This window comes from Aotus nancymaae, unplaced genomic scaffold (genome assembly GCF_030222135.1).
Source record: "Aotus nancymaae isolate 86718 unplaced genomic scaffold, 86718_ANA_hifiasm-v0.15.2.pri h1tg000003l, whole genome shotgun sequence".
Lineage (NCBI taxonomy): Eukaryota > Metazoa > Chordata > Mammalia > Primates > Aotidae > Aotus > Aotus nancymaae.
This window is the reverse complement of record NW_026988414.1, coordinates 67373906-67397572: the sequence shown is the minus strand read 5'-3', so window position 1 is coordinate 67397572 and position 23667 is coordinate 67373906. Positions and strand designations below refer to the sequence as shown.

Below are 23667 nucleotides of genomic sequence, written 5' to 3'. Positions count from 1 at the left end.
ACTCCAGAGGCTGAGGTAGGAGAATTGCTTGAACCCAAGAGGTGGAGGTTGCCGTGAGCCAAGATCATGCTATTGCACTCCAGCCTGGGTGACAGGGCAAGACTCTGTCTTAAAAAAAAAAAAAAAAAGTATTCAAAATAAAAGTTAATACTTCTGATTAAAATTTTTGATTAAAAAAGAATACTTTTTGAATAAAGAGTATTGAAAATAAAAGTTAAAAAGTAAAGTTTGCAAACTTTTGTACTCTGTCTGTGACCTCATAATATGAAAGCAGAATTCTCATGAGATAAATGAGTAAACCGGGGATCAGGGACTGCACCCCGGCTGGGAAGGGTGCATCAGAGCCCAGCAAGCCAGGATCGCACCAGCAGACTTGCACTGAAAGGTGTGTCCTGAGCCAGGCACCTTCCAGGCTTTACGAAACACCTCACTGACTCCTCAGCGTAGCCTCGGGATGAGGACTAGCATGTCTCTCATTCTGCAGCCAAGGAAACTGAGGCACAGCTCCATTAGATAACTTAGATAACTTGCCCAAAGAACATGGCTAGCAAATGGTATAGTCAGGATTTAAAGCCAGGCCAGCTGATGCAGACCCTGCACCCCTAACCACAGGGCACACTGCCTCTTTGTCTAGGTAGATGAAAGCCTCTCACGGGAAGTCCCTAAGGTGTTGCTGTTGTTTGGGTGCTTCTCTTGGTGGGGGAGGGGGAGTGGGAAATGGGATTGTCCTGGAGCGTTTGCTGCCAGGATCAATCATCTGACACATGGGGCACTAACTAGCTGTGCAACCTTGACCAAGTGTCTTGCCCTCTCTGGGCCTCAGTGTCGCCATCTATAAATTGCAGCGTTCTAAGCACATACCCTCCACCTCTCATGCTCACCTGACGACCCACTTGGAAACTCAGGCAAAGGTTGCTTAGCAACTGAGGTCTTGGCTGAGAGGAATGGAAAGCAGGGAGACAAGAAGTGGTATGTGACGCTGATGTCACAGAGCTGACTCTTGGAAGAGGCTGTGAATGCTGGGACCAACGCTTCTTCCTCTCACACCCCTCCATCAAGTCAAAAGCCTTGGGATGGGAGCTGGGGGCAGGGACATGACGAAGGCCGTTCCGGAAATGGAAACTGCCCTAAGGACTAAATCAGGCGTCGGGTTTCTCAGGCACGGCAAACAGGTGGCCATTGTTCTGGAAGGTGCCAGAAGAAAGGCCTCGGCCAAGGCCTCTGGGCCCCAGCTGCTCCCAGGGAGATGTTCTGTTTCAAGCCAGGTGACTTTAGTTCCTCTCCCCAGGCCCCTCCTGCACCCTAAATCAGTTTTGTTCCTTGAAGTGCTGAGAGTCACGGACACATAAGGAGAGTGTTTCCAAAGCTACAGGCTCCGACAAGACGGGACAGGCAAGTCTCTACCTGGCCTCCTGGTGGGGGCTTGGGGACATCCACACGGGGTGCCCTGTGTGCACAGATCTCGTGCAGACTGAAATTCCACTATGACCAGCACAGTCCTTTGGGTCTCAAGAGTTTGATCTTAAATCTCACCCTATCCTTAACCAAATGCAAATGTCCTTGGTAAAGGAAAGCGATTGTTATCATCCGCACGTTAGTAGATGTGAGTTTGGATTCTGAGAAATGGCTGAGGGCAAGGATTCTGGGGAAGGAGGTCAGAGGGTGTCCAGGCGTATCATGTAACCTTGGATACGACACTTCTCCAAATCAGTCGGGTGTGGCGGTGGGCACCTGTAATCCCAGCTACTCAGGAGGCTGAGGCAGGAGAACTGCTTGAACCTGGGAGACGGAGGTTGCAGTGAGCCCAGATCGTGCCACTGCACTCAAGTCTGGCCAACAGAGAGAGACTCTGTCTTAAAAAAAAAAAAGGACACTTCTCCTTTTGAGATCAGGACTTGTCGTGGGCACAACAAAGTGCTTGAATACATATCCCCGGGGTCCCCTCTGACTCTGGCATTGTGTCAATTTAAGGCTGCGATTGGGGCACTGGAGAGGGGGACCAGTGAGAGGCATGGACGGTGAGGACTGTGTGGTTTCAGGTTGGCTTGGAGCACAGAACTCAAGTTCATTCAGTGGGCTGTGCCTCCATCTGAGCCAGGTGGACTCCACAGAGCCCCCGTCTCAATTCTGGCACCGTTTTCTCCCACCAACCTGGATCGTTTAATAACAGAAGCAATATAGCCCAGATTTGTTGAGCATTTGCTTTATGCCAGGCACTGTGGTAAAACCATTACATGCTGGCCAGGTGCAGTGGCTCATGCCTGTAATCCCAGCACTCTGGGAGGCCGAGGTGGGCGGATCACAAGGTCAGGAGTTCGAGACAAGCCTGGCAAACATGGCGAAACCCCATCTCTACTAAAAACACAAAAATTAGCTGGGCATGATGGCGGGGACCTGTAGTCGTAGCTACTCCAGAGGCTGAGGCAGGAGAATCACTTGAACCCTGGAGGTGGAGGTTGCAGTGAGCCGAGATCGTGCCTTTGCACTCTAGCCTGGGCAACAGAGCGAGACTCCATCTCAAAAAAACAAAAAACAAAAAACGTTTACATGCCTTCCCTCATTAAACCCTGGCAGGCAGCCCAACTCCAGATAAACAGGCAGGCTAGCTTGGGAGGGGCATCGACAGGCTCCGTGACAGCCGTGGACCCTCCCTAGAATCCCCCACCTCCAGGCACCCAGCCTGGCATGGCCACCTCAGCCACGCCTCCCTGGAGACCCTGCACCACCATCCCTGTTCCCTTTTAGGCACAAATGACTTGCCTGTGGGTGGCTTCCTCTCGAGGTAGCTCACTGCTAGGAATACTCACGGACTGTTCCAGACAGCAGTAGCAGAAAGGCTGAAGACAAGCCTCCCATTTGCTGGCCACAGGCTCCAAAGCCCACCAAAGCTAACAGGCTATTGCTAGGACGGGGTGGCCCGGAGATGGGCCAAAGTCATGGGCATCATCGTGGCTCCCATCTACTAGTAGGTACTATGGGCCAGGCTACTTGCTAAGCACTTTATACGGCACCTTATTTAATCACCTCAGCACCCCAAGAAACACGCACTGTTATTATTTCACAAACAGGGAAGCTGAGAAACAGACGTTGGATACCTAGAGTTTCACAGCCAAGGGGTGAAGCTACAGCTCCCCAAGTTATGGGAGGTTCCAGGCCTTGAAAGGAAAATGGGTAGCAGATCAAGCAGATTGGCACATGCTTCAGAGGCCAGGCCACAGCCTCTGGGCAGAGTTAGAGCCCATGGCCTGACTTCACAGAGTCCTAATGAACCAGCTACTGTAATTTGCAGCCTCCCTGGCTCTGCAAGGAATGGGAGGAATGGAGCCAGGAAGACAGCTCAGCTGTAGACCCCGGCCCAAGGCAGAGGGATGGATTCCTTGACCTCCCATGACACCCACCAGCCAGGCTGCATCTCCAGCCCCCTGGACTCCAAACCCAGAGAATGCCCATTCCATAACCTTGTAATAAAATGAGACAGCGACACTGCCATTTCTGCTGAAGGGCTTGCCTTCACTTTCCTCAAAAACCGGCAGCCATTCTTCCAAAAAAGGAAAGGCACAAAGCAAGGCTGTCAATCTCAGGCCTCAGACAAATGAAATGAAGTTACGACTTTTCTCTTTGAGAGCGCTTTTCTCCTCCCTTTTCCAAAGTCACTTACTGTACATCCAGGCTGTCACGGGCTTTGAGATGCAAATTGCACCAAGCGGAAGGCAGCTTGAAGAACAAAGAACGATTGAGGAAAGATCTGAAAAATGGATTTGGAAAAGGCTCTCTGAATTCCCTTGGAGAGGCGGAGACCCCACTGCAGTGCGGTGATGAAGGTTCAGGCATTTTTTTTTTCCAGGGGAGAGAAGGTTTGAGGAGCTCCGAGCTGATTGTGGGGGAGTGATGGGGTGTTACAGAAATCTGGAATGGGAACGAAGGCTCTGAGTGGGCAAACAAAATATGATTTTATTACAGTCCTCAGCCACTGAGCTGGGGACCTTTCCTCCCGACCCTTCTTTTAATATTAGGCCTTAGACATGCTGTGAGCTATGGAGCTAATGGATCCACCCACTTCTAGATTCAACTCCAGAGTTAGAACCAGCCAGGTCATGCAATACCATTCTAAGGGCTTTTAGGGAAGGATGCAGCCCCTTTCAGTCTGGGTAGCCCCTGCAGGCCGCCGCATTCTCGCTGGGATCTGGTGGGGACGGGCTGCCAGGATCAGCAAAGAGACGGGCATCTGCCTCTGTGACCGGCCATAGCTCAGCCCAATGGCCCTTGGCTAAGGACCTACTGTAAGCCCCTGTGCAAACCAGACAAGTTCCCCACGCCTGCGGGCTCTCGGTCCAAGAGGGGCAGCCAACTGGACTAGAAACTCCATGTGGTCAAGACTTGGTCTTGTTTACTGCTTCCTCTCTGGTCCAGGAACTCTGACTGAAACCTAGCGGGCTTTCAATACCCGTCTGTTGGATGGATGGGTGGGTGTGTGGGTGGGTCAGTTTTCCCTCCGGACTGCAGGAGCGATGCTATGTTGTCTGGACCTCTGCTCCAGGACCCTCTCCTGCTTCTCCTTGCCAACTAGAATTGTTGCTTCATTCCTTCAAAGAGGAAGCTTCCCCACGATCTGCTGCACTTGTATGGGGTTTGGAAACACCTACTTGGCTTTCCAAAGAGAAGGACACATGGAGTGTCAGCCCATCAGACAGGTGTAATAAAATGTTCGTTGAATTAATATTCATGGACATCCTCTAAGACATCCAAATGGCAGTAGTAACAATACAAGGCATATTTATAGAAATGATTCCTTCTAATCCTCTGTAAGGTGGGCAGGCACATGGCTGGGAGGGCCATGGGCTAAATTCTGACTGCTACTTCTGGGCTGTGTGGTCTTAAAGTAGTTACTTGACTTCTCTGAGCCTCTGTTTCTTTATCTGTAAAATGGGGAGAATAAGTACACTTTCATCATAGAACTTGAGGTGAGACTCAAACACAGCAGGTATGTTAGACCCTCAAAAGCTCCCCAGGTCACGCTATTGTGGTGAAGAAGGAGAATGCACCAACCTAGCCCCAGAGACCTGGTGTACAGCTGGGACTGAGCATGGCTGGGTTAGAGGGAGAACCCAGACTCTTGATATCTAGGTCAGGTTTCTTCTCTTTCTGCCAGGTGCCAGTTGGGGTAGCAGTAACTCTGTTTCTAGCCCTGGTTTTCCTGTGGCCTGGAGGTGGCAGGCAGTCCCGGTGGAGTGCAGCAGGAAACGGGTGGCGCCCCTGGGGAGGCCCCAGTGGTTAATCAGGCTGCTGGGCACAGTGCCTGCTCTCTGGAATATTCATAAGGCCCCTCCAGCTGTGCCAGGCAATCAGGGTGCTGATTGCTCCCCCATCTGCAGCTTAACATTCCACTCCAGAGAGCCAGCGGCTGAATGTTAACTAGGGAAAAAACTGGTACTGGCCTTCACAACAGCAGCCTGAATAAGAGACCCGGGGAAGACAGATCCACTCCTTTGAGATCTACCAGCCAGAACTTATCAGTTTACCAGCATCACGGGGCGGTGGAAAGAATCGAGGATTCAGAAACAAGTGAGCTGGTCTGGGGTCCATACTGTAGGCCTGGCTCTGCTGTCTCCGCTTCCCCAAGTGTGAAGTGGGGATGGATCTACCCACCTGCTGAGAGGATCAATGAAGACAGAGTTTGCTGGAACTGAGAGTGTTGAACAAAGGCAAAGCACCATCCCACGATGATGGTTGGTAGTTTTTGTGAACATGGCTTCCTACTCTGTGGAAGAATTTTTAATCATAAATATAGAAATCTCAAGCAAGCTGGCTTTGAAGGGAACGGATGAAGGAGAGAAAAGCTCTGTGGAAGCTTCTGAGCCTCCCTCAGGAGGTGTGGCCTCGGGACGGGGATTTTGGGATCCTGGGCAGGTGTTAATTTCTCTTCTAGTCCAAATCTCTTAGAAAAGCAAGCTAGGAATGAGGGGAGACGCTGGACAGGAGAGGGAAAGAAATTTGGAGAAGAACTACCAAAGTAGACAATTCTCTGCAGCCTGCTGTTTGCTCAAGACAAAACTGAATGGATATGCTGTATCCATTCTGCGTAGGGACAAGACTGTCCCACCATCAACTCACAGCTCATAACTAACGCTCAAAGTGATGATTTGCATTCACCAAGAAATGGCCAGAATCTTTTCTGTGTGTATATTGAAATACAGGAAACTGATTTCAGGGATATTTCTATAAAACTGAGGAAGGATAAACTGGAGCTAAAATAATCTGATCCTTTTTCTTCCTAGAAAATTGGCCAGTGTGGAACAGCATCTCCACCGCTGCCGTATCAACCAAGGGTTCTGCCTCGGGGCTGACTGATTCCCTCTCCTCCTACATCCCCAGCACCAACCAGGAGGCAGGCCCAGCCCTGGCCACAGGGGGCGGTAGAAGGACGGCCGTGGCTTGGGCGGCCAGGGAAACCGACGCTGGCTTGAGTAACTAAGTCACCCACTTTGGAGGAGGGACCCTGTGTCCCACAGTCCCCAGAGTCAGGGTCCTGCCTCAAACTACGTGAGCCTCGCAGATCAAAGAGCTGCCTCACCCTCCAACAGAGTCAGGAATCCACCCCATCCCTCCCCATGCCTTCACTCTGGGTCCTGCAGTTCTGTCTGAACTTTCTGGAGCGAGCCCATACTCAGGCATGACTCTGGGAGGAAACATTTGCAACATACACAAGGGATGGCTGATGTTCAAGGTAGATGAGAACATTCATCTGGCCAGAAGGCAGCAGGCAAACCGAGCGGACAGGGCCCCTCGTCCGTGCCCGGGTGCATACCATGCACTGAGCCCCTCTCCAGCCTGCAGGACCTCTGAAACCTCAACGGCTCCCACTTCACATCAGTGAATGCTTTTTTTCTTTTTTCAAAAGTACAAAACGTTAAGTGCTCCTTGTAAGAAATTTAGATAACATAGGCAAAGAAAAAGAAAATTAAAGAGCACTCATGTTCCCAGTACTTGGGAGATAACTTTTGACACTTGATGTATATTTTTGCAGTCACTTCCAGATAGGTAAATGGATAGATATTTTTAATGTAATTAGTCATATATTGCATTTCTTCACACAACAGTGTATCATATAAACAGTTTTCTCTGATTAAATATTACTCTGTATTGTTGGTCCTTAGTGTATGGTCTGGGGATGCCTGGAGATCCCCAAGACCATTTTATGCAGTCCACTGGGTCAAAAGTATTCTCCTAATAATAAGACATCATCTGTCATTTCACTCTCCAGTGTAGAGTGGGGTTTTCCAAATGCTGCATGGTGTGTGACATGCAAAGCCAGCCAGCTGTCTTCTAATAAGCCAGACTGATATTAAAGAGATTTGCAAAAGTGTAAAATGATGCTATTCTTCTCAACTTTTTTGTCTTAAAAAATTGCTGTTATTATTATTATTATTATTATTATTATTATTATTATTTTTTTTTTGAGACGGAGTTTCACTCATTGCCCAGGCTGGAGGGCAATGGTGCGATCTTGGCTCACCACAACCTCCGCCTCCCAGGTTCAAGCGATTCTCCTGCCTCAGTCTCCTGAGTAGCTGGGATTACAGGCATGTGCCACCACGTCCGGCTAATTTTGTATTTTTAGTAGAGATAGGGTTTCTCCATGTTGGCCAGGCTGGTCTCGAACTCCCAACCTCTGATGATCCACCCGCCTCGGCCTCCCAAAGTGCTGGAATTACAGGCATGAGCCACCACACCTGGCCAAAAATAGTTATTTTTAATAAAATACATTTTCAGGAGAACTTATAATTATGTAAGTTATGAAATAGATTTATCATTATGTAAGTTAATAAATGCATATTTAAAAAGTTATTCATTTTTATTTAGAATGTGCTAAATATTGATAGAAATAACTCATATAAATGAAAGTTCTTTGGGATCCTCAGTAATCGTTAAAAGTGGAACGTGATCCTGAGACTGAACGCTGGAGAACGAGACTGCTCTACAGCATCATGTTAAAGACTGCATGGTGTCCCTTTGTGTGGCTCTCCACTAATTTCTTTACCCCATTTCCTTATTGATGGACTTGCAGGTTGTTTCCAACCTTTTCACTGTCATAAAAATATTGCAGAGCTGGTCACGGAAGCGCATGCCTGTGAGTACTAAATCAAGTACAAAAACTGCTGCACTTTGGGAGGCCGAGGCGGGCGGATCATCTGAGGTCAGGAGTTCAAGACCAGCCTGACCAACACAGAGAAACCCCATCTCCAATAAAAATACAAAATTAGCTGGGCATGGTGGCTGAGGCAGGAGGATCACTTGAACCCAGGAGGCCGAGGTTGCAGTGAGCCAAGACCAGGTCATTGCACTCCAGCCTGGGCGACAGAGTGAAACTCTGTCTCAAAAAAAAAAAAAAAGAAAAAAAAAGCTGCACAATCATTTAGTATGCATACAAACTGAAAACTTCTTGAAATGAGAGAAAATAACAGAAATCAATTGGTAGTGTGAGTTGTCACAATGAGTCCATGATTAATCAAGTTAAAGGAAATGTATTACACAGCATGTGAACAGAGTTGAAAAAAAGACGTATAGTAAATATACCTTATACATATAAATGTATATTTATATAACATACTTCTGTATAAAAAGAGACAAAGTCTGTAAAGAGCACCTTCTTTCCTGCTGTCCATGAAGTCCTTACAAAGTCCGATCATACCCTAGACCAGTGCTACTGACAGTCTAAAACATTTTGTTACCATTACAGAAGTTGAGAGGAAGCATTTAGAAACGTTTAAGCAATTTGACATAGAAACTTTATTTCTATTGAGTATAATAAAAAATTGAGGCTTATAAAAATAATCAAGTACTAAAAAATGCTGCACACATATTTTTTTAAATACACTTGAGAAGATTTCTGTAGGATGAATTCCTAAAGTGGAATTGCTAGGTCAGTAGGCATACACCCTTAAATATTAATAGAAATTGCCAACTTGCCTCATTTATATCTTATCAAGAGTGTATTTGAGCATCTGCTCTCTCACACCTTTGGCAATACTGAAGATTATTACTCTTTTAAATCTTTTACCATTAGTAGGTTAAAATATATATTTTGTCTTCTGTGGATTGCTTATTCATATCTTTTGCTTATTTTTCTTTCTTTCTTTCTTTCTTTCTTTTTTTTTTTTTTGAGCTGGAGTCTCACTCTATCACCCAGGTTGGAACGCGGTGGCACGATCTCAGTTCACTGCAACCTCTGCCTTCTGGGTTCAAGCAATGCTCCTGCCTCAGCCTCCCCAGTAGCTGGGACTACAGGCACATGCCACCACACCTGGTTAATTTTTGTATTTTTAGTAGAAACAGGGTTTCACTATATTGGTCAGGTTGGTCTCAAACTGTTGACCTCAGGTGATCCACCTGCCTTGGCCTCCCAAAGTACTGGGATTACAGGTGTGAGCCACCACACCCAGACTCTCTCTTTCTTTCCTTCTTCCTTTCCTTCCTTCCTTCCTCCCTCCCTCCCTCCCTTCCTTCCTTCCTTTCTTCCTTCCTTCTTTCCTTCCTTCTTTTATTTTGACACAAGATCTTTCTCTGTTGCCCAGGCTGGCATGCAGTGGAGTGAAAATAGCTCACTGCAGCCTCCAATTTCTGAGCTCAAGCAATGCTCCCACCTCAGCCTCCCAAGTAGCTGGGACTTCAGGGGGCAAGCCACCATGCCCAGCTAATATTTTTTTTTAATTTGTAGAGACAGGATCTCAGGGTCTCACTATGTTGCCCAGACTGGTCTCCAACTCCTGGGCTTAAGTGATCCTCCTGCCTTGGCCTCCCAGTATTGGGATTACAGGCGTGAGCCACCATGCCTGGTCCCAGTCCCATTTTTGGGGGGGTTCTTTTTCTTATTGATTTTTCTGGAACTCTTCATATATTCTTTACAGAAATACTTTGTCTATTATATATTGCAAATATCATAGTCAAGTATGTGGCTTGACTTTTCATTTTGTTTAGGTGTCTCATTGTAGTATAGAAACTATTTTTAAAAAATATATTCTAACCTATTAATCATTTCTTTTATGATTTGGGGGATTCCTGTCTTTCTTAGGGAGCCTTTCTTCATTGCACGATTTTAAACATGCGCTCCATTTTCCTCTAATACACTTGTAGCTTTTCTTTTTTTTCTTCTTTTCTTTCTTTTTTTTTTTTTTTTGAGATGGAGTTTTGCTCTTGTTGCCCAGGCTAGAGTGCAATGGCGTGATCTCAGCTCACCACAATCTCCACCTCCCGGGTTCAAGTGATTCTCCTGCCTCAGCCTCCTAAGTAGCTGGGATTACAGGCATGCACCATCACCCTCAGCTAATTTTGTACTTTTAGTAGAGACAAGGTTTCTCCATGTTGGTCAGGCTGGTATTGAACTCCTGGCCTCAGGTGATCCACCCTCCCAAAGTGCTGGGATTATGGGCATGAACCACTTTGCCTGGCCTCTTTTCTTTTTTTAGTGTTTATATCTTTAATGCATCTGGAATTACTTTTTGTTATGGTGTGAGGTATTGACTGTTGACCCTTGTGAGCCTAAAGTGGAACATGGCAGTGTGCCAGCAATGGGTTTGAGCCTCAGTAAGAATCAGCCCACCTGTTCCTGGGGACCTGCAGGCCTGGATGGATGGAGCTGAGTGCGTGCCTGAGGCAACAGAGATCCGAGGCCGTCTGATTCGGGAAGGAAGGGAAATTGCATTGAGGATCCTTCTGAATGTGTTAGAGCAGCTGTGAGCCTTTGCCAAGTTGACCAGCAGAGCGGATAACTTTCCCAGAAGAGCAACCAAACATCCTTAATGTGATGTGTGGTTCACTAGGAGCTTCACGTCTATCATCTCGCTTAAGGTCAACGTGGCAGATGTAGGCAGAGGAAGATTTCTGATCCTGCTTTTACCATTACAGGAAAATAAGGGTCAGAGAGGTGATGTGGCATGCACACAGTCACAGGCTGGCAAGTGCAGAATCCAGACCTCCCGCCACCAAGTGCATGCTCCTCAGACCTCTCTGTGCACCAGGCTCCGTCCTCAGTGTCTCTGCAGCTGCCCCTTTGGTGGAAAGGAAAATCTTTTCCAAATCTGTGCTCCCCCACTGTGGGTAGGAGAGACTGGAAAAATCCATCCTCCACTACCAGCTGACAGTGAATTTTGAGAACCGAAGCTTCCTTCCACATGCACCTCTTCCTCCCCCTGAGCGATTTGGCGGAGGTTGGGAGTGGGGATGAGTCAGGCTGGGAAGGGGGAACTCAGCCATGAACGAGCGGGACTGACAGCGAGCACTTTCCCTGAAGCGCGTGACCTCCCACGGGCCTCTGGGGACTCCGCCTGGATGGCTATGGCTTAAAAATTTCATGATCTAGGTTTTGCAGATTTAATCTGCTATATTCATGTAAGCAGCCACAGAAAGGGGAAACTCTTTAGATAGGAGATGGAGGATGGGGAAGAAGGTAAATTATTTCCAGTCTCTCAGTGAAGAGCAATTAAAAAAAAAAAAAATGAGTGGGCTGGGCGCAGTGGCTCACGCCTGTAATCCCAGCACTTTGGGAGGCCGAGGCGGGTGGATCACCTGAGGTCAGGAGTTTGAGTTCATCCTGGCCAACATGGTAAAACCCCACCTCTATTAAAAATACAAACATTAGCTGGGTGTGGTGGCATGTGCCTGTAATCCCAGCTACTTGGGAGGCTGAGGCAGGAGAATCGCTTGAACCTGGGAGGCGGAGGTTGCAACGAGCCGAGATCGTGCCATTGCACTCCAGCCCTGGGGACAGAGCAAGACTTCATCTCAAAAAAAAAAAAAAGAGTGGATCATTTTTGCAGATGCTCAGTGTATAATACCTATGGCTGGGTCTTCATCCCTTCTGGCTCCAAACCAAGAGGACACTCAGGACTCAGGACACAGAGTGGTAGAGATGGACCTGGTCTTGGACATCAGAGTGTTCCACTCCCTCAGGGAATGGAACCTTGTGTACACCAAGGGAGTGGCTTGTCCAGGTGCACACCTTTAGGCAAGCTCTGGAAAGCGATCTCAGGCCTGCTGGGTCCAGGGCCTGCACTTGTTCTGCTGAATCTCAGGAAAACTCTAGAGAAGGCATAGTCACTAGATGCTTGATGAGGAAGTAAAAGATGGGAACTCAGAGAGAAGTAGGGGCATCAGGCCCAAGAGAGACCAAGGAGGGCTTCTCTCTGCCCTGGAGCTGCAGTTGGGGTGAAGGTAGGGGCCACTTACCTGCTCCAGGGGGATGACGAGAAAGGAGCCGCCCCCTGCGCTCTCGGTGACGATGGCCAAGAAGCGGGCGTTGACGGCACAGAAGTGGTTGTCGTGCACATTCTTGGTGATGGGGATCCCATCGAAGCAGTGCTCCCGGTTGGCCACCTTCCCGTAGACGTTCCGGAACTTGGAGCTACGATATTGCGGACGCCAGGACATCTGTGAGGGGCCAGGAGAGACAAGGGTCAGGCTGGGCCTTGGGGGAGGGAAGCTGCGGCTCAGAGGTGCAGCAGGTGAGCAAGCCCTGCGTCCCCCATCAAAAAGAGGTGGAAAGGAAAGAGCATCGAGAATTCAGGGCACACTCCTGCGCCCAGCCCATTCTAGTGGACTTAATCTTTTAATATCATCTTACACGAATAAAGATTGGCGTAGGGGCTTTTGGTACACATGCCTATCCCACTATCTTTTATTTTATTTTATTTTATTTTATTTTATTTTATTTATTGAGACAGGGTTTCGCCATGTTAGACAGGCTGGTTTTGAACTCCTGACCTCAAGTGATCCACCCGCCTTGGCCTCCCAAAGTGCTGGGATTACAGGCGTGAGTCACTACGTCCAGCCAGATACCCCACTTCCTAGAAAGGTTGTAGGGTTCTTTTTTACCCAGGAACCTATCATGTGATAAAGCAAAGCAACAATACACACACTCCCTCCTGAGCGTCTGGAACTGTGCTCGGTTCAGTATGGGAGGTGCGGACAGCAGAGGTCAGCCTTCACCAAGATTGAGGACGACGCCACGGCAGGAGTGGGGTGGGGAGATGTCCCTCCATGTGCAAAAAGGCAACCCCCCTGCCTATTGTCATCCCCACCTTGGATTCTCTAGCGTTTCTAATCCACAAGTACACCCTCAGAAATCTCTCGAGTCCTGGATATTATCACCACGTCATCAGGCGCAGAGAGGTTAAGTGACTTGTCCAAGGCTGCACAGCTGAGTAGGACCATGACCACAGTTCTCCTGACTGGAGATCCGAGACTCTTCCTATGCCAGATTACCCTTTGGAGCAAGGTTTCTCAGCATGCGGCCCACAGATCACCTGTATCAAGGTCATCTGGAGCGGGGGAGGTCTCTGAACTTCCTATGCCATTTATAAGAAATGCTGATGACTGGGTCCCAGTCTAGACCTACTGAATCCAATATTTTGAGGATGGAGTCCAGGAATCAGTACTTTTCCATCACAGCTGGAGAGTGTCACGTCGTGATGACAAAGCACACGATTAAAGAGATCTGGATTGCTGATTCACTACATGAGGCACTGCTGTGTTGATCTGAATTGCTGAGTCACTACATGAGGCACTGCTGTCTTGATCTGGATTGCTGAGTCACTACATGAGGCACTGCTGTCTTGGAGCGCTTACGGAATCCATAGTGGACTTTGCATGAGTAACAGATTTCTGTTATAAGCTGCTATGATTTTGGAGTTAATTTGTTATTACAACATATCCTAGTCTGTTCTAACTGACACATGTAGTGCAGGGTTTTGTTTTTGTTTTTTCTTTTTGTTTGTTTGTTTTTGAAATGGGGTCTTGCTCTGTCACCCAGGCTGGAGTGCAATGGCGCGATCTCGGCTCACTGCAACCTATACCTCCCAAGGTTCAAGCGATTCTCCCACCTCAGCTTCCCGAGTAGCTGGGATTACATGGGCGTGCCACCATGCCCAGCTAATTTTTGCATTTTTAGTAGAGTTGAGGTTTCACCATATTGGTCAGGCTGGTCTCGAACTCCTGACCTCGGGTGATCCACCTGCCTCCAGCCTCCCAAAGTGCTGGGATTACAGGCATGAGCCACTGTGCTCAGCCTTACTTTGTACACTTTTTTAAGTAGCTTATCATGCTCTCATTCTCTGTCTTAACAAAAACAATAAAAAAAGACATCAGCATATTGATCCAGTTTCCTTGCCTATCCACCACGTGAGACAGAAGCACACTGAAGCCTGAGAACCCTGTTCTAGAGAATGGAGTGGAACCCCATCTCACCCCTCCCTGCCTACCACTGACAACGCAGCCTCCAACCAACCAGCAAGAGATGTTCCAGTGGCTCCTACCGTATGTCAGCCCAAAACCAGGCACAGCAGAGAACACAGATGCGCACGCGTGAGTGGGTGGAGCACAGGATGGGTAGCCCTGAAAGGAGCTTAGCTTCACCATAGGATGCTGCCGTCTATGGGGAATCCCTGCAAACGGGCTCCATTGCAGAGTGGCCCTGGGGTGCTGCCCTCCTGGCAGACACATATCTTAGTGTCGTGGGCCACAGCAAGTACCCAGCCCAAGGCATGGCATACAGCAGGGCTCCATGAGTGCTTTGTAAAATATATATGCTTCTGGCCCAACAGACATTGGCCTCATCTATCCCCTTCCCTTCTGCCATATCCCCTGATGTGCCTTGAGTCTCCCACCCCATCTCAGGACAGAAAGGGGCAAGCTAATTTCTTCACTGAAATCTCCCCAGGGAGGAAAAACAAAAGGAAACGGCACCACAGGATCAGGAAACCAACACTGGGAATTTGGCTGAAAACAAAACTTTGCTTTTTTTTTAAATTTTGAGATGAGTTGTATACTCTGCTGCCCAGCCTGGAATGCGGTGGTGCACTCAGCTCACGGCAGTCTCCGCCTCTCAGGCTCAAGCGATCCTCCCGCCTCAGCCTCCCAAGTACCTGGGAGCGCAGGCATATGCCACCACGTCCAGCTAATTTTTGTATTTTCAGTTGGCTGGGCTGGTCTGGAACTCCTGACCTCAGGTGATCCGCCTGCCTTGGCCTCCCAAAGTGCTGGAATTACAGGCGTGAGCCACCACGCCTTCCAGCCTGCATTTGATTTAAATCAAGCCAGGAGCAAAGCCACAAAGGCCTGTTTACTGAAAGAAGAAGTTCAGAAGCCAGGAGAATCCCAGGGAAGACTCCTCACCTTCAGGCAAATCCTCTTCCACTAACTCTTTCAGCCCCAACCCCCCCTTCTCCACTGTCTCTTCCCCACTTCCCAAGGTCGCCCTCCATCCACCAGGGCCAGTCTCCCTGCTCTCCACTCCTCCCTACTTCCCTGCCTTTGCCCACACTGTGTCCCTGTCCCACCTGCCTTCTCTCTCTGCTGAGTTCTGCCCCAGACTGTCTGGATAAAAGTCATGCTGGAGAGGCAGGAGCACTGGCTGGGAGCCTGGTAGGTCACTGCCAACTGCCCCTTCCCTTCTACAGCCCGACTGTGTGACCTCAGGCAAGCCCCTCCCCGCTGCAGGCTGACTGTGTGAACTCAGCAAGTCCCTCCCCTCCCAGGCTGACTATGGGACCTCAGCAAGCCCCTCCTCTCTCCAGGCTGACTGTGTGACCTCAGCAAGCCCCTCCCCTCTCCAGGCACTGGCTCCTCATCAGGACACCAGCTATTCCCAAAGCGGAGTCCCAGGTAGTCCTTTCCATGGTACAGAGATGAAGTTTTTCATTTTAGCCATTCGTGTGTTTATTTTAATTTGCTTTAGAAAAAATATAACTTGCACGCCAAATCCATTATTTCACGGATACCTACTGCTAATGAGGCTAAGTTTTAAAAAGTGAATCAATTCAAAGAACAATACAGTATGAAAAGCATAGTATGGGTGGTTGGTGGACCTGGCAAAAGTTTAATCTGAGGTGAGAACACTGGGTATTGCTCTGTCTTTTCCACGCAGAACATTCTCGATGCCAGTTTCCACAGAAGAGAGAGGAGGTGTTGAGCTTGCTCACTCCAACCTCCTGTTCCTTGCTGGTGCAGTTCTGCCTAGAATGTCTTCTCTGTGCAGCCAACTCTCAGACAATTTTTTTGTTGTTGAGATGGAGTCTTGCTCTGTCACCCAGGCTGGAGTGCAACAGCCTGATCTTGGCTCACTGAAACCTCTGCCTCCCGGGTTCAAGAAATCTCCCGTCTCAGCCTCCTGAGTAGCTGGGACTACAGGTACACATCACCACACACGGCTAATTTTTGTATTTTTAGTAGAGACGGGGTTTCACCATGTTGGCCAGGATAGTCTCGAACTCCTGACTTCATGATCTGCCTGCCTTGGCCTCCCAAAGTGCTGTCATTACAGGCATGAGCCACCGCACCCCGTCATACCCTCAGCCTTTAAGGTCCGACTCACTCTGACCTCCATAAGTCACGGTGACCTCCTCAAAATCCATGGACAGCCAGCACCTCTCCCTCGGCTCCTAATCTAGAGCTTGTCCTGGCCCCTCCCATCCTGGGGGGTGGGTCGCTGCTCTGTGATGGCAGGAAGTGATACTAGGGTCTTCTGAAAGGGACTGAAGACTAGTGTGCGCTTTTCCCAGGCAGCCCAAGTGAGTCCTGGAGGCCACGGGGAGACCTGCTGGGCAAGTGTCCTGGTGGCAGCCCCAGCCCATCTGCGAAGGGATCCCAGCCTGGTGGGGTGACAGGCAGTACAGTTCAGCACTCACCAGAACCCAAGGCTCAGGGAGCCACTTCACACACCATGTCTGGTGAACAGGGATGGCAAGTTCTGTCTCCAACCTCAGCACAGCCTGTGGCTGGGCACCGGGGATGGTCTGCACAAGGCCTGTTTCTAGACTGAGTGCCCAGCTCTGTGCTCTTCCCCATGCAGACTTCACTGCAGGCTCTCCTGGGGGACTACGCAGGGAAGGGTCACAGGAACCGGACTGGAAGCCACGCAGACCTAGATTCAAATCCCAACCCTGTAGTGTGACTTGGGCAAGTCACTCAACCTCTCTGTGCCACCTCCATCTACTCCCATATTAAAGAGGCTATCGGGCCAGGTACAGTGCCTCATGCCTGTAATCCCAGCACTTTGGGAGGCCGAGATGGGTGGATCATAAGGTCGGGAGATCAAGACTATGCTGGCCAACATGGTGAAACCCAGTCTCTACTAAAAATACAAAAATTAGCTGGGCACGGTGGCGCACGCCTGTAATCCCAGCTACTCAGGAGGCTGAGGCAGGAGAATCTCTTGAACTCAGGCGGCAGAGATTGCAGTGAGCCGAGATTGCGCCACTGCACTCCAGCCCAAGTGACAGAGACTCTATCTCAAAAATAAAAATTAAAAAAAGGCTAGGCCAGGTGAGGTGACTCACTCCTGCAATACGGACACCTTGGGAGACTGAGGCAGACAGATCGCTTGAACCCAGGGGTTGGAGACACCAGCCTGAGCAACATAGCAAAACCCCGTCTCTACCAAAAACATACAAAAAATTAGCCAGGCATAGTGTTACGCGCCTATAGTCCCAGCTACTTGGGAGGCTGAGGTGGGAGGATGGCTTGAGCCTGGGAGGTTGCAGTGAGCTGAGATTGCACTACTGCACTCCAGCCTGGGCGACAGAGCCGATCCCTGTCTCGAAAAAATAAATAAAAAATAAAGGTAGCTAATTATCCCCATCACCTCCAAGGGCTTGGGAGGAGCCGATGCCAAACTGCCTGTGATGTGCCCAGCACAGGACATGCTGACCTGATAGGCTCACCTGAGCCCACCCGGCAATGCGCACATTTACCCCAGGTTCCCCAGGTGGAGCGCTCCGCAGCCCGCAGTCCTGTGCCTGCTTTCCCATCTGACTTCACCTCTTGCTCGTCCACCCTCCCCCTTCTCCTTTTCCCTGCTCCTTCTGCTTCCTCCCACTCTCTGCCCTTCTCTCCTCTCTCCCCCATCACCCCAGCTCCCCAGTCCTTAGGGTGTAGACAAGGGAAGGAGGCATTTGTGGTGAAGGCTCTGGGGGGCACGCGTGTGGTCTTCTTGAATGACACTCCTTATCCATCTCCTGTTGCCCCCCCACAGCCCAGCTAGCACTTCTGAACTGGATGCTGTGAGGGGGGGACCACAGAGCTCAGGCTCGGGGTGAGCAGGCATGTTCTCGAACCGAGCTTGTTCCCCGGGGATGGGCCTGGGCAGGCCCTAGAATGAGGCAGGCCTGCTTCCTGGGAAGAATGGAGAGAGTCTGTCTCTCCAAGGGCTTGCTCTCAGCAAGTCTGGGCTGGCCTCTTCACAGTGGCTGGTAGGCTGGAGCTAGATCTCCATGGAGATTCTCTCGGCAGGGCTTTTGGAAGGGCCAGGGGAAGGGAGGTCAGGGGCTGCCATTGATCAATGGCTCCACGTCCCTGGGCCTGAAGTCCCAGGTGAACCTATGCGCAAGGGTTCACATGGGACCCTGCGCTGGGAGTCTGCAGTCCTGGCTCTGCTCCCCACTCAGACTCCTACTGACCTTGGGAAAGACACTTCCCTGCTCCAAGCACCAGTTGCCCCTCCCCCTCTACCCCAGTCCTTCTCTTTCTTTCTACTTCTGTGGAATTATGGGAAAAGAACTTGCAAAAATCATGACTCCTGCTTCCTTATTACTTCAGCATGCAGTTCCTACAAAGGAGCGCAGTTTCCTTAGCACACCACCATCAACATATCCAAGAAAACTGACCATGCGTCAATACCATGTAATGCCCAGTCCACGTTTAAATTCCCCCAATGCCTTTTATAGCTATTTTAGTTTCCGAAGTAGGATTCAGTGAATCCTAGGTTCATGTCTCTCTTTTGCCTTCTTTAACCTAGAACACTCGTATCACCTTTTTTTTTTTTTTTTTGGAGACGGAGTTTCAATTTTGTTGCCTAGGCTGTGGTGCAATGGTGCTATCTCAGCTCACTGCAACCTCCGCCTTCCAGGTTCAGGCGATTCTCCTGCCTCAGCCTCCCGAGTAGCTGAGATTATAGACATGCACCACCACACCCAGCTAATTTTGTATTTTTAGTAGAGATGGGGTTTGTCCATGCTGGTCAGGCTGGTCTTGAACTCCTGACCTCAGGTGATTCACCCACCTCAACCTCCCAAAGTGCTGGGATTACAGGCGTGAGCCACCACGTCCCACCTTTTTTTTTTTTTTTTTTTTTTATGGCATTGCCTTTTGGAAGACACCAGGTCAGTTGTCTTATAAAACGTTCCAATGATTTGTCTCATGATGCTTCGTGGCATTGCCAAAGTTGTTCCTTGTACACTTTTAAGAGTTAGGTCTCAGGCCTTGATTTGATTCGAGTTAAAATGTCCTCATTATTAGTCACTTGGCTTTGTTAAAGCATGAGAAAAGAGAGGAGAGAGCAGAGGGAATGCGTAAGCACACACCTGGTCTGGCTGGTAGCAATGAGGAGGCCACCTGGCCAGTGCCGAGGGTTTGTTCTGGAAGGTGATGGACAGAGGCTAGAAGGCCAGGCGCCAGTACACACTGTGGGCCAAAGCTGGGTGTCTGCAGGAGGACCTGCATGACTAAGGGGCTGAACTCACTGTGAGGTCAGATGCATGGGTATGCAGGCAGGGAACAGAAAAGACTCCTCCCTGCTCTGCCAGAGAGAGGAGGCTGTGCTAAAGCTGCAACTGGGGAAAGGACCCGGATCTCAAAGGGAAATCGGTGGGGCCGGCCAAGAGGTGACCTGAAAATCTGGCCCTTTGTCCTTTACCCCTAAGACCCTGCCCAGATCCTGGTAGATTCCCCCTGATTGGTTGGTTCTAGTGACAGCAGGACACACTCTCTGAATCTTTTAGGACCAGTGAGCACCAGGAGTAAAATTAGGACATGTTGGTTTTGAGACTGGTTTTCAAGATTGGTTTTGAACTCCATAAAAAAAAGGACTTCCTTTTTTCTTTTTTTTTCTTTTTTTTTTTTGAGATGGAGTTTCACTTTTGTTGCCCAGGCTGGAGTGCAATGGCACAATCTCGACTCACTGCAACCTCTGCCTCCGCCTCCCAGGTTCAAGCGAGTCTCCTGCTTCAGCCTCCCAAGTAGCTGGGATTACAAGCATGTGCCACCATGCCCAGCTTATTTTGTATTTTTGGTAGAGATGGGGTTTCTCCATGTTGGTCAGGCTGGTCTCGAACTCCCAACCTCAGGTGATCCGCTTGTCTCAGCCTCCCAAAGTGCTGGGATTACAGGCGTGAGCCACCACACTTGGCCAAGAGGACTTTCTTAATGGTTAGAACTGCCTAACTTGGAAAAAGAAGCTGCCTTGATAGGTAGTGAGCTTCCCATCCCTGGTCGGGGGTGGGTTCAAGATTTAGGTAGATGACCTCTGGTTAAGGACAATGTGGAATACATAGACTAGATCGCCTTCCAGTCCCGAGATAATAGAGTTCCTCTACTTCATTAAAGACCTCATGTTGGAACACAGAGGAACTTTGGGGTCTGCATCCTGGTTCTGCCAACCTGGCTGGGGGCCTTCTGCCTCTATATTCCCCTATTGCGGTTTGACCGCTGTGACCCTGAATGACAGCACCCCTTACATGGCAATAGCTGTTGTTAGGGCGTCCCACAGAGCTGATTAATACTTGGCACTTACTTCAAGCTTTAGATATGCATGTTTTCTTGCTCCAGTTACTAGATTGTAAGTTAGCAGATCATCCAACTCCTTCTGGCCCCTGCACAGCCCCACCCCTCTTTATGCCTAGTTCAGGGCTCCCTTATGGCTGAGCCTCATAGTGACTCTGGTTGAATCATCTCTCAGTGTGGTGGGGGTCAAGAACCAAGGTCGGGCACAAGGAGGTGCATCCTTCAGGAACCTCACTCCAGGGCTGTGACTCCAGCCTGCTGAGGTTTCACATTTTATTTTCGGGCTGATATGCTGCCCTTGCCCACAGGATGAGGGTCTGGTCTTTCCCCTCCCTCATGAGCCCTCCCTCTACCACATTCTTCCTTGTGGTCATGCAGCCCTATCTCCATTAGGCTCCTTGTCACCAGGATACCAACGCCTCTGAACCCAGTACTGCTGTCAGGCTGGGCCTAGTGAGTCCCTTGCTGTTGACAGCACAGAATCAGCAAGGGGCCAGTGCCTGCAGAACCACCCTGAAAAGCCCACCTGCAGTCATGATCCTCTCCAGACACCACCTCAGTCAGCCCTGCTGCTGTCCAGCGGGCAGAGCTAGCCAGGTGCTACAATCCCATGTGTAACATAGAGTGTATATGTGACTAATGGAGGAGTTAAGAGACTTGTCCAAAGTCACAAGCTATCAAAACGGTGTGGCCAAGACTTCAGCCGAGAACTTCTGACTCTCCGTCTACTGTTCTCTCTCTCTCTCTCTTGTTTTTTTTTTTTTTGACAGAGTTTTGCACTTGCCCAGGCTGGAGTGCAATTGCACTATCCCGGCCCACCACAACCTCCGCCTCCCGGGTTCAAGTGATTCTCCTGCCTCAGCCTCCCAAGTAGCTGGGACTCCAGGGATGCATCACCATGCCCAGCTAATTTTGTATTTTTAGGAGAGACGGGGTTTCTCCATGTTGGTCAGGCTGGTCTCGAACTCCCAACCTCAGGTGATCTGCCCGTCTCGGCCTCTCAAAGTGCTGGGATTACAGATGTGAGCCACCATGCCCAGCCCCTAGTGTTCTTTCCAATACACCACACATCTCCTTCTTCAGTCTCTCCACCTCAACTCTTATCCCTCCCCAGTAGCTCCAAAAATATAGAGCCCTACACAAAAGCATAAAGAAACTGTACAGTAGGCAGGGTTTTAGGAGTCAGAAAGAATCCGGCGGTTTCTATCTTGGCTCTGCTACTTGTTAGCAGTACGACTTAGGACTAGTTACTCAACCTCTCTGAACATCGGTTTCCTTAACTGTAAAATGAGAATAATGTCATCCAGCTCACTGGATACAATGATGTGACCAAATACAAAGTGCCTGGCAAAGGGTCTAGCCCAGGATGGGTGCTTGCTCAACGCTAGCTCTCCCCTCTCTCTTCTCCTGTGAGGGAGAGTCTCTGATTTCAAATAATCAAGTGTTTACTTGGGGAGGTCAGGGTTTGCCAGGAGGAGGAGGAGGAGAGGGCTGGGCTGGGCTGGGCTGGGCTGGGCTGAAGATCAGGAGGAGGGAGGGAGAGATTCTGGATTCCAGATGTGCACAGCTGCTGGGCCTGCTCCCTGGCAGCCTCTCCCTGGGCCCAGGGCCATCCTGGTGTCCCTCCCAGATGGGGAGGGCCCGGAAGGAAGAAGTAGTCATTTTGCAGCTGAATGGCCCTTATAGCCTCTCAAGAAACGTAGGATGGCTTTTTTTCTCCTCTGAGATAATCACTATGTACACTCCACATGGAAGCAAATTGTATCCTGTATCTCAAAAATGATTTATTGTGGCCAGCGGGTGCATTTGCTCGACGATGACATGACTAAAATTTAGTTTTTAACTGGAACACGAAAATGTAAGAGGACAGCTTTTTTAGTTTCTGACCCAGGTGAGGGGGCAACGTGGCTACAGTCACACCGCAGGGCTGGAGGAAGCCCCCCCGGGAAAGAGCTGTGTATGGCAGGGAGTCCAGGAGACCTCTCAGATCTGCCCTGGTAGCTCCCACAGGGCAACCCATCAGGACATATGGCAGAGCCGCTCCCTGCTCATGTGCTGTCAGAGAAAGATTGGTACTTTCCATCTCGTTTGGTCACTAGCTGTGTGACGTGGAACAAGCCACCTTCCTTCTCCAGGCTCAGTGTCCTCTTCTGTGATATGTAGGTAGCAACTGCACCTGGGTCCTGGAATCTGCATGAGGATGGAATATGAGAACACAAGAGAAAGGAGTGTGGCACTGTGATGAATGAAAGACACTGTTATCAACAGCCCCACCTCATCCACAGCAGCGAGAGCTGATCATCTGTTCCTCCTCCACCCAGGAAAGCCGGACGCACAGGAGGAACACAGTGCATGTTTCCAAGCTGGAGGGAGCAGAGGGGGCCTGCCCACAGTCCCAAGGAGCTCGCCAGCCTGGGCAGTAATTCCCAGTGGACTCCAGGCTTCAGCATCCTCCTCTGTAAATGACAAAGCCAAACAGACAGGGAGGTGCACGAACTGCACATTTCCCTCAGCATAGCATCTCCCAGACCCCTGCCCTGATCAGTTCCAAACTTGGTTATGCATCAGAATCATCTGAGGAGTGCGTGATGAAGGCATGTATCTGTGGAACCAAGAGAGTATCTGCTCTTGCCTGTGCACCTAAGACGAGGCTCAAATTGCACTGTCCCATAGGGTAGCTACTAGCCACACGTGGCTGTTTAAATTCAGGTTAATTAAAATTAAATTTAAAAGTCCTCCTCAATTAGACTAATCACATATCAAGTGCCCAATAGGCACATGTGGCTAGTGGCTACCATATGGGACAGCAGAGATTACAGAGCATTTCCATCACTGCAGTGTGTTCCATTGGACAGCACTGGGAGAAAAGTCATCAATTAGCCCCTAAAACTCATCAGTTAGTCCTGAAAGTTCCTGGGTAGGGTGTACAGGGACTTAGGAAGGGCGTGATTTGGAGTCACTCCACTGTCTTTCCCTGCATCTCTAGCAAACATGGAATTCTTGGGTTCCAGGCCAGCTCTCCTACCAATTCACAGGGCCTCTTGGGCAAGCTCCTCATTCTTCTCACCCATGAAATGGGAATTCCTTCTCGTCACCTGGCTCTGTCCTGCCTCCCTCATG

The 23667-nt window shown here is 49.6% G+C and overlaps 1 protein-coding gene across 8 annotated transcripts in view; it reads right to left on the bottom strand.

The window, feature by feature from the left end:
- Positions 1-23667, bottom strand: part of CORO2B (coronin 2B) — a 148470-nt gene that overhangs the window by 68235 nt on the left and 56568 nt on the right. For all 8 annotated transcript variants that reach the window (XM_012451351.2, XM_064382072.1, XM_012451355.3 and 5 more), the window contains exon 2: positions 12223-12423. In XM_012451351.2, the coding sequence (XP_012306774.1) occupies positions 12223-12423 (201 nt within the window). The remainder of the gene's footprint in view (positions 1-12222; positions 12424-23667) is intronic.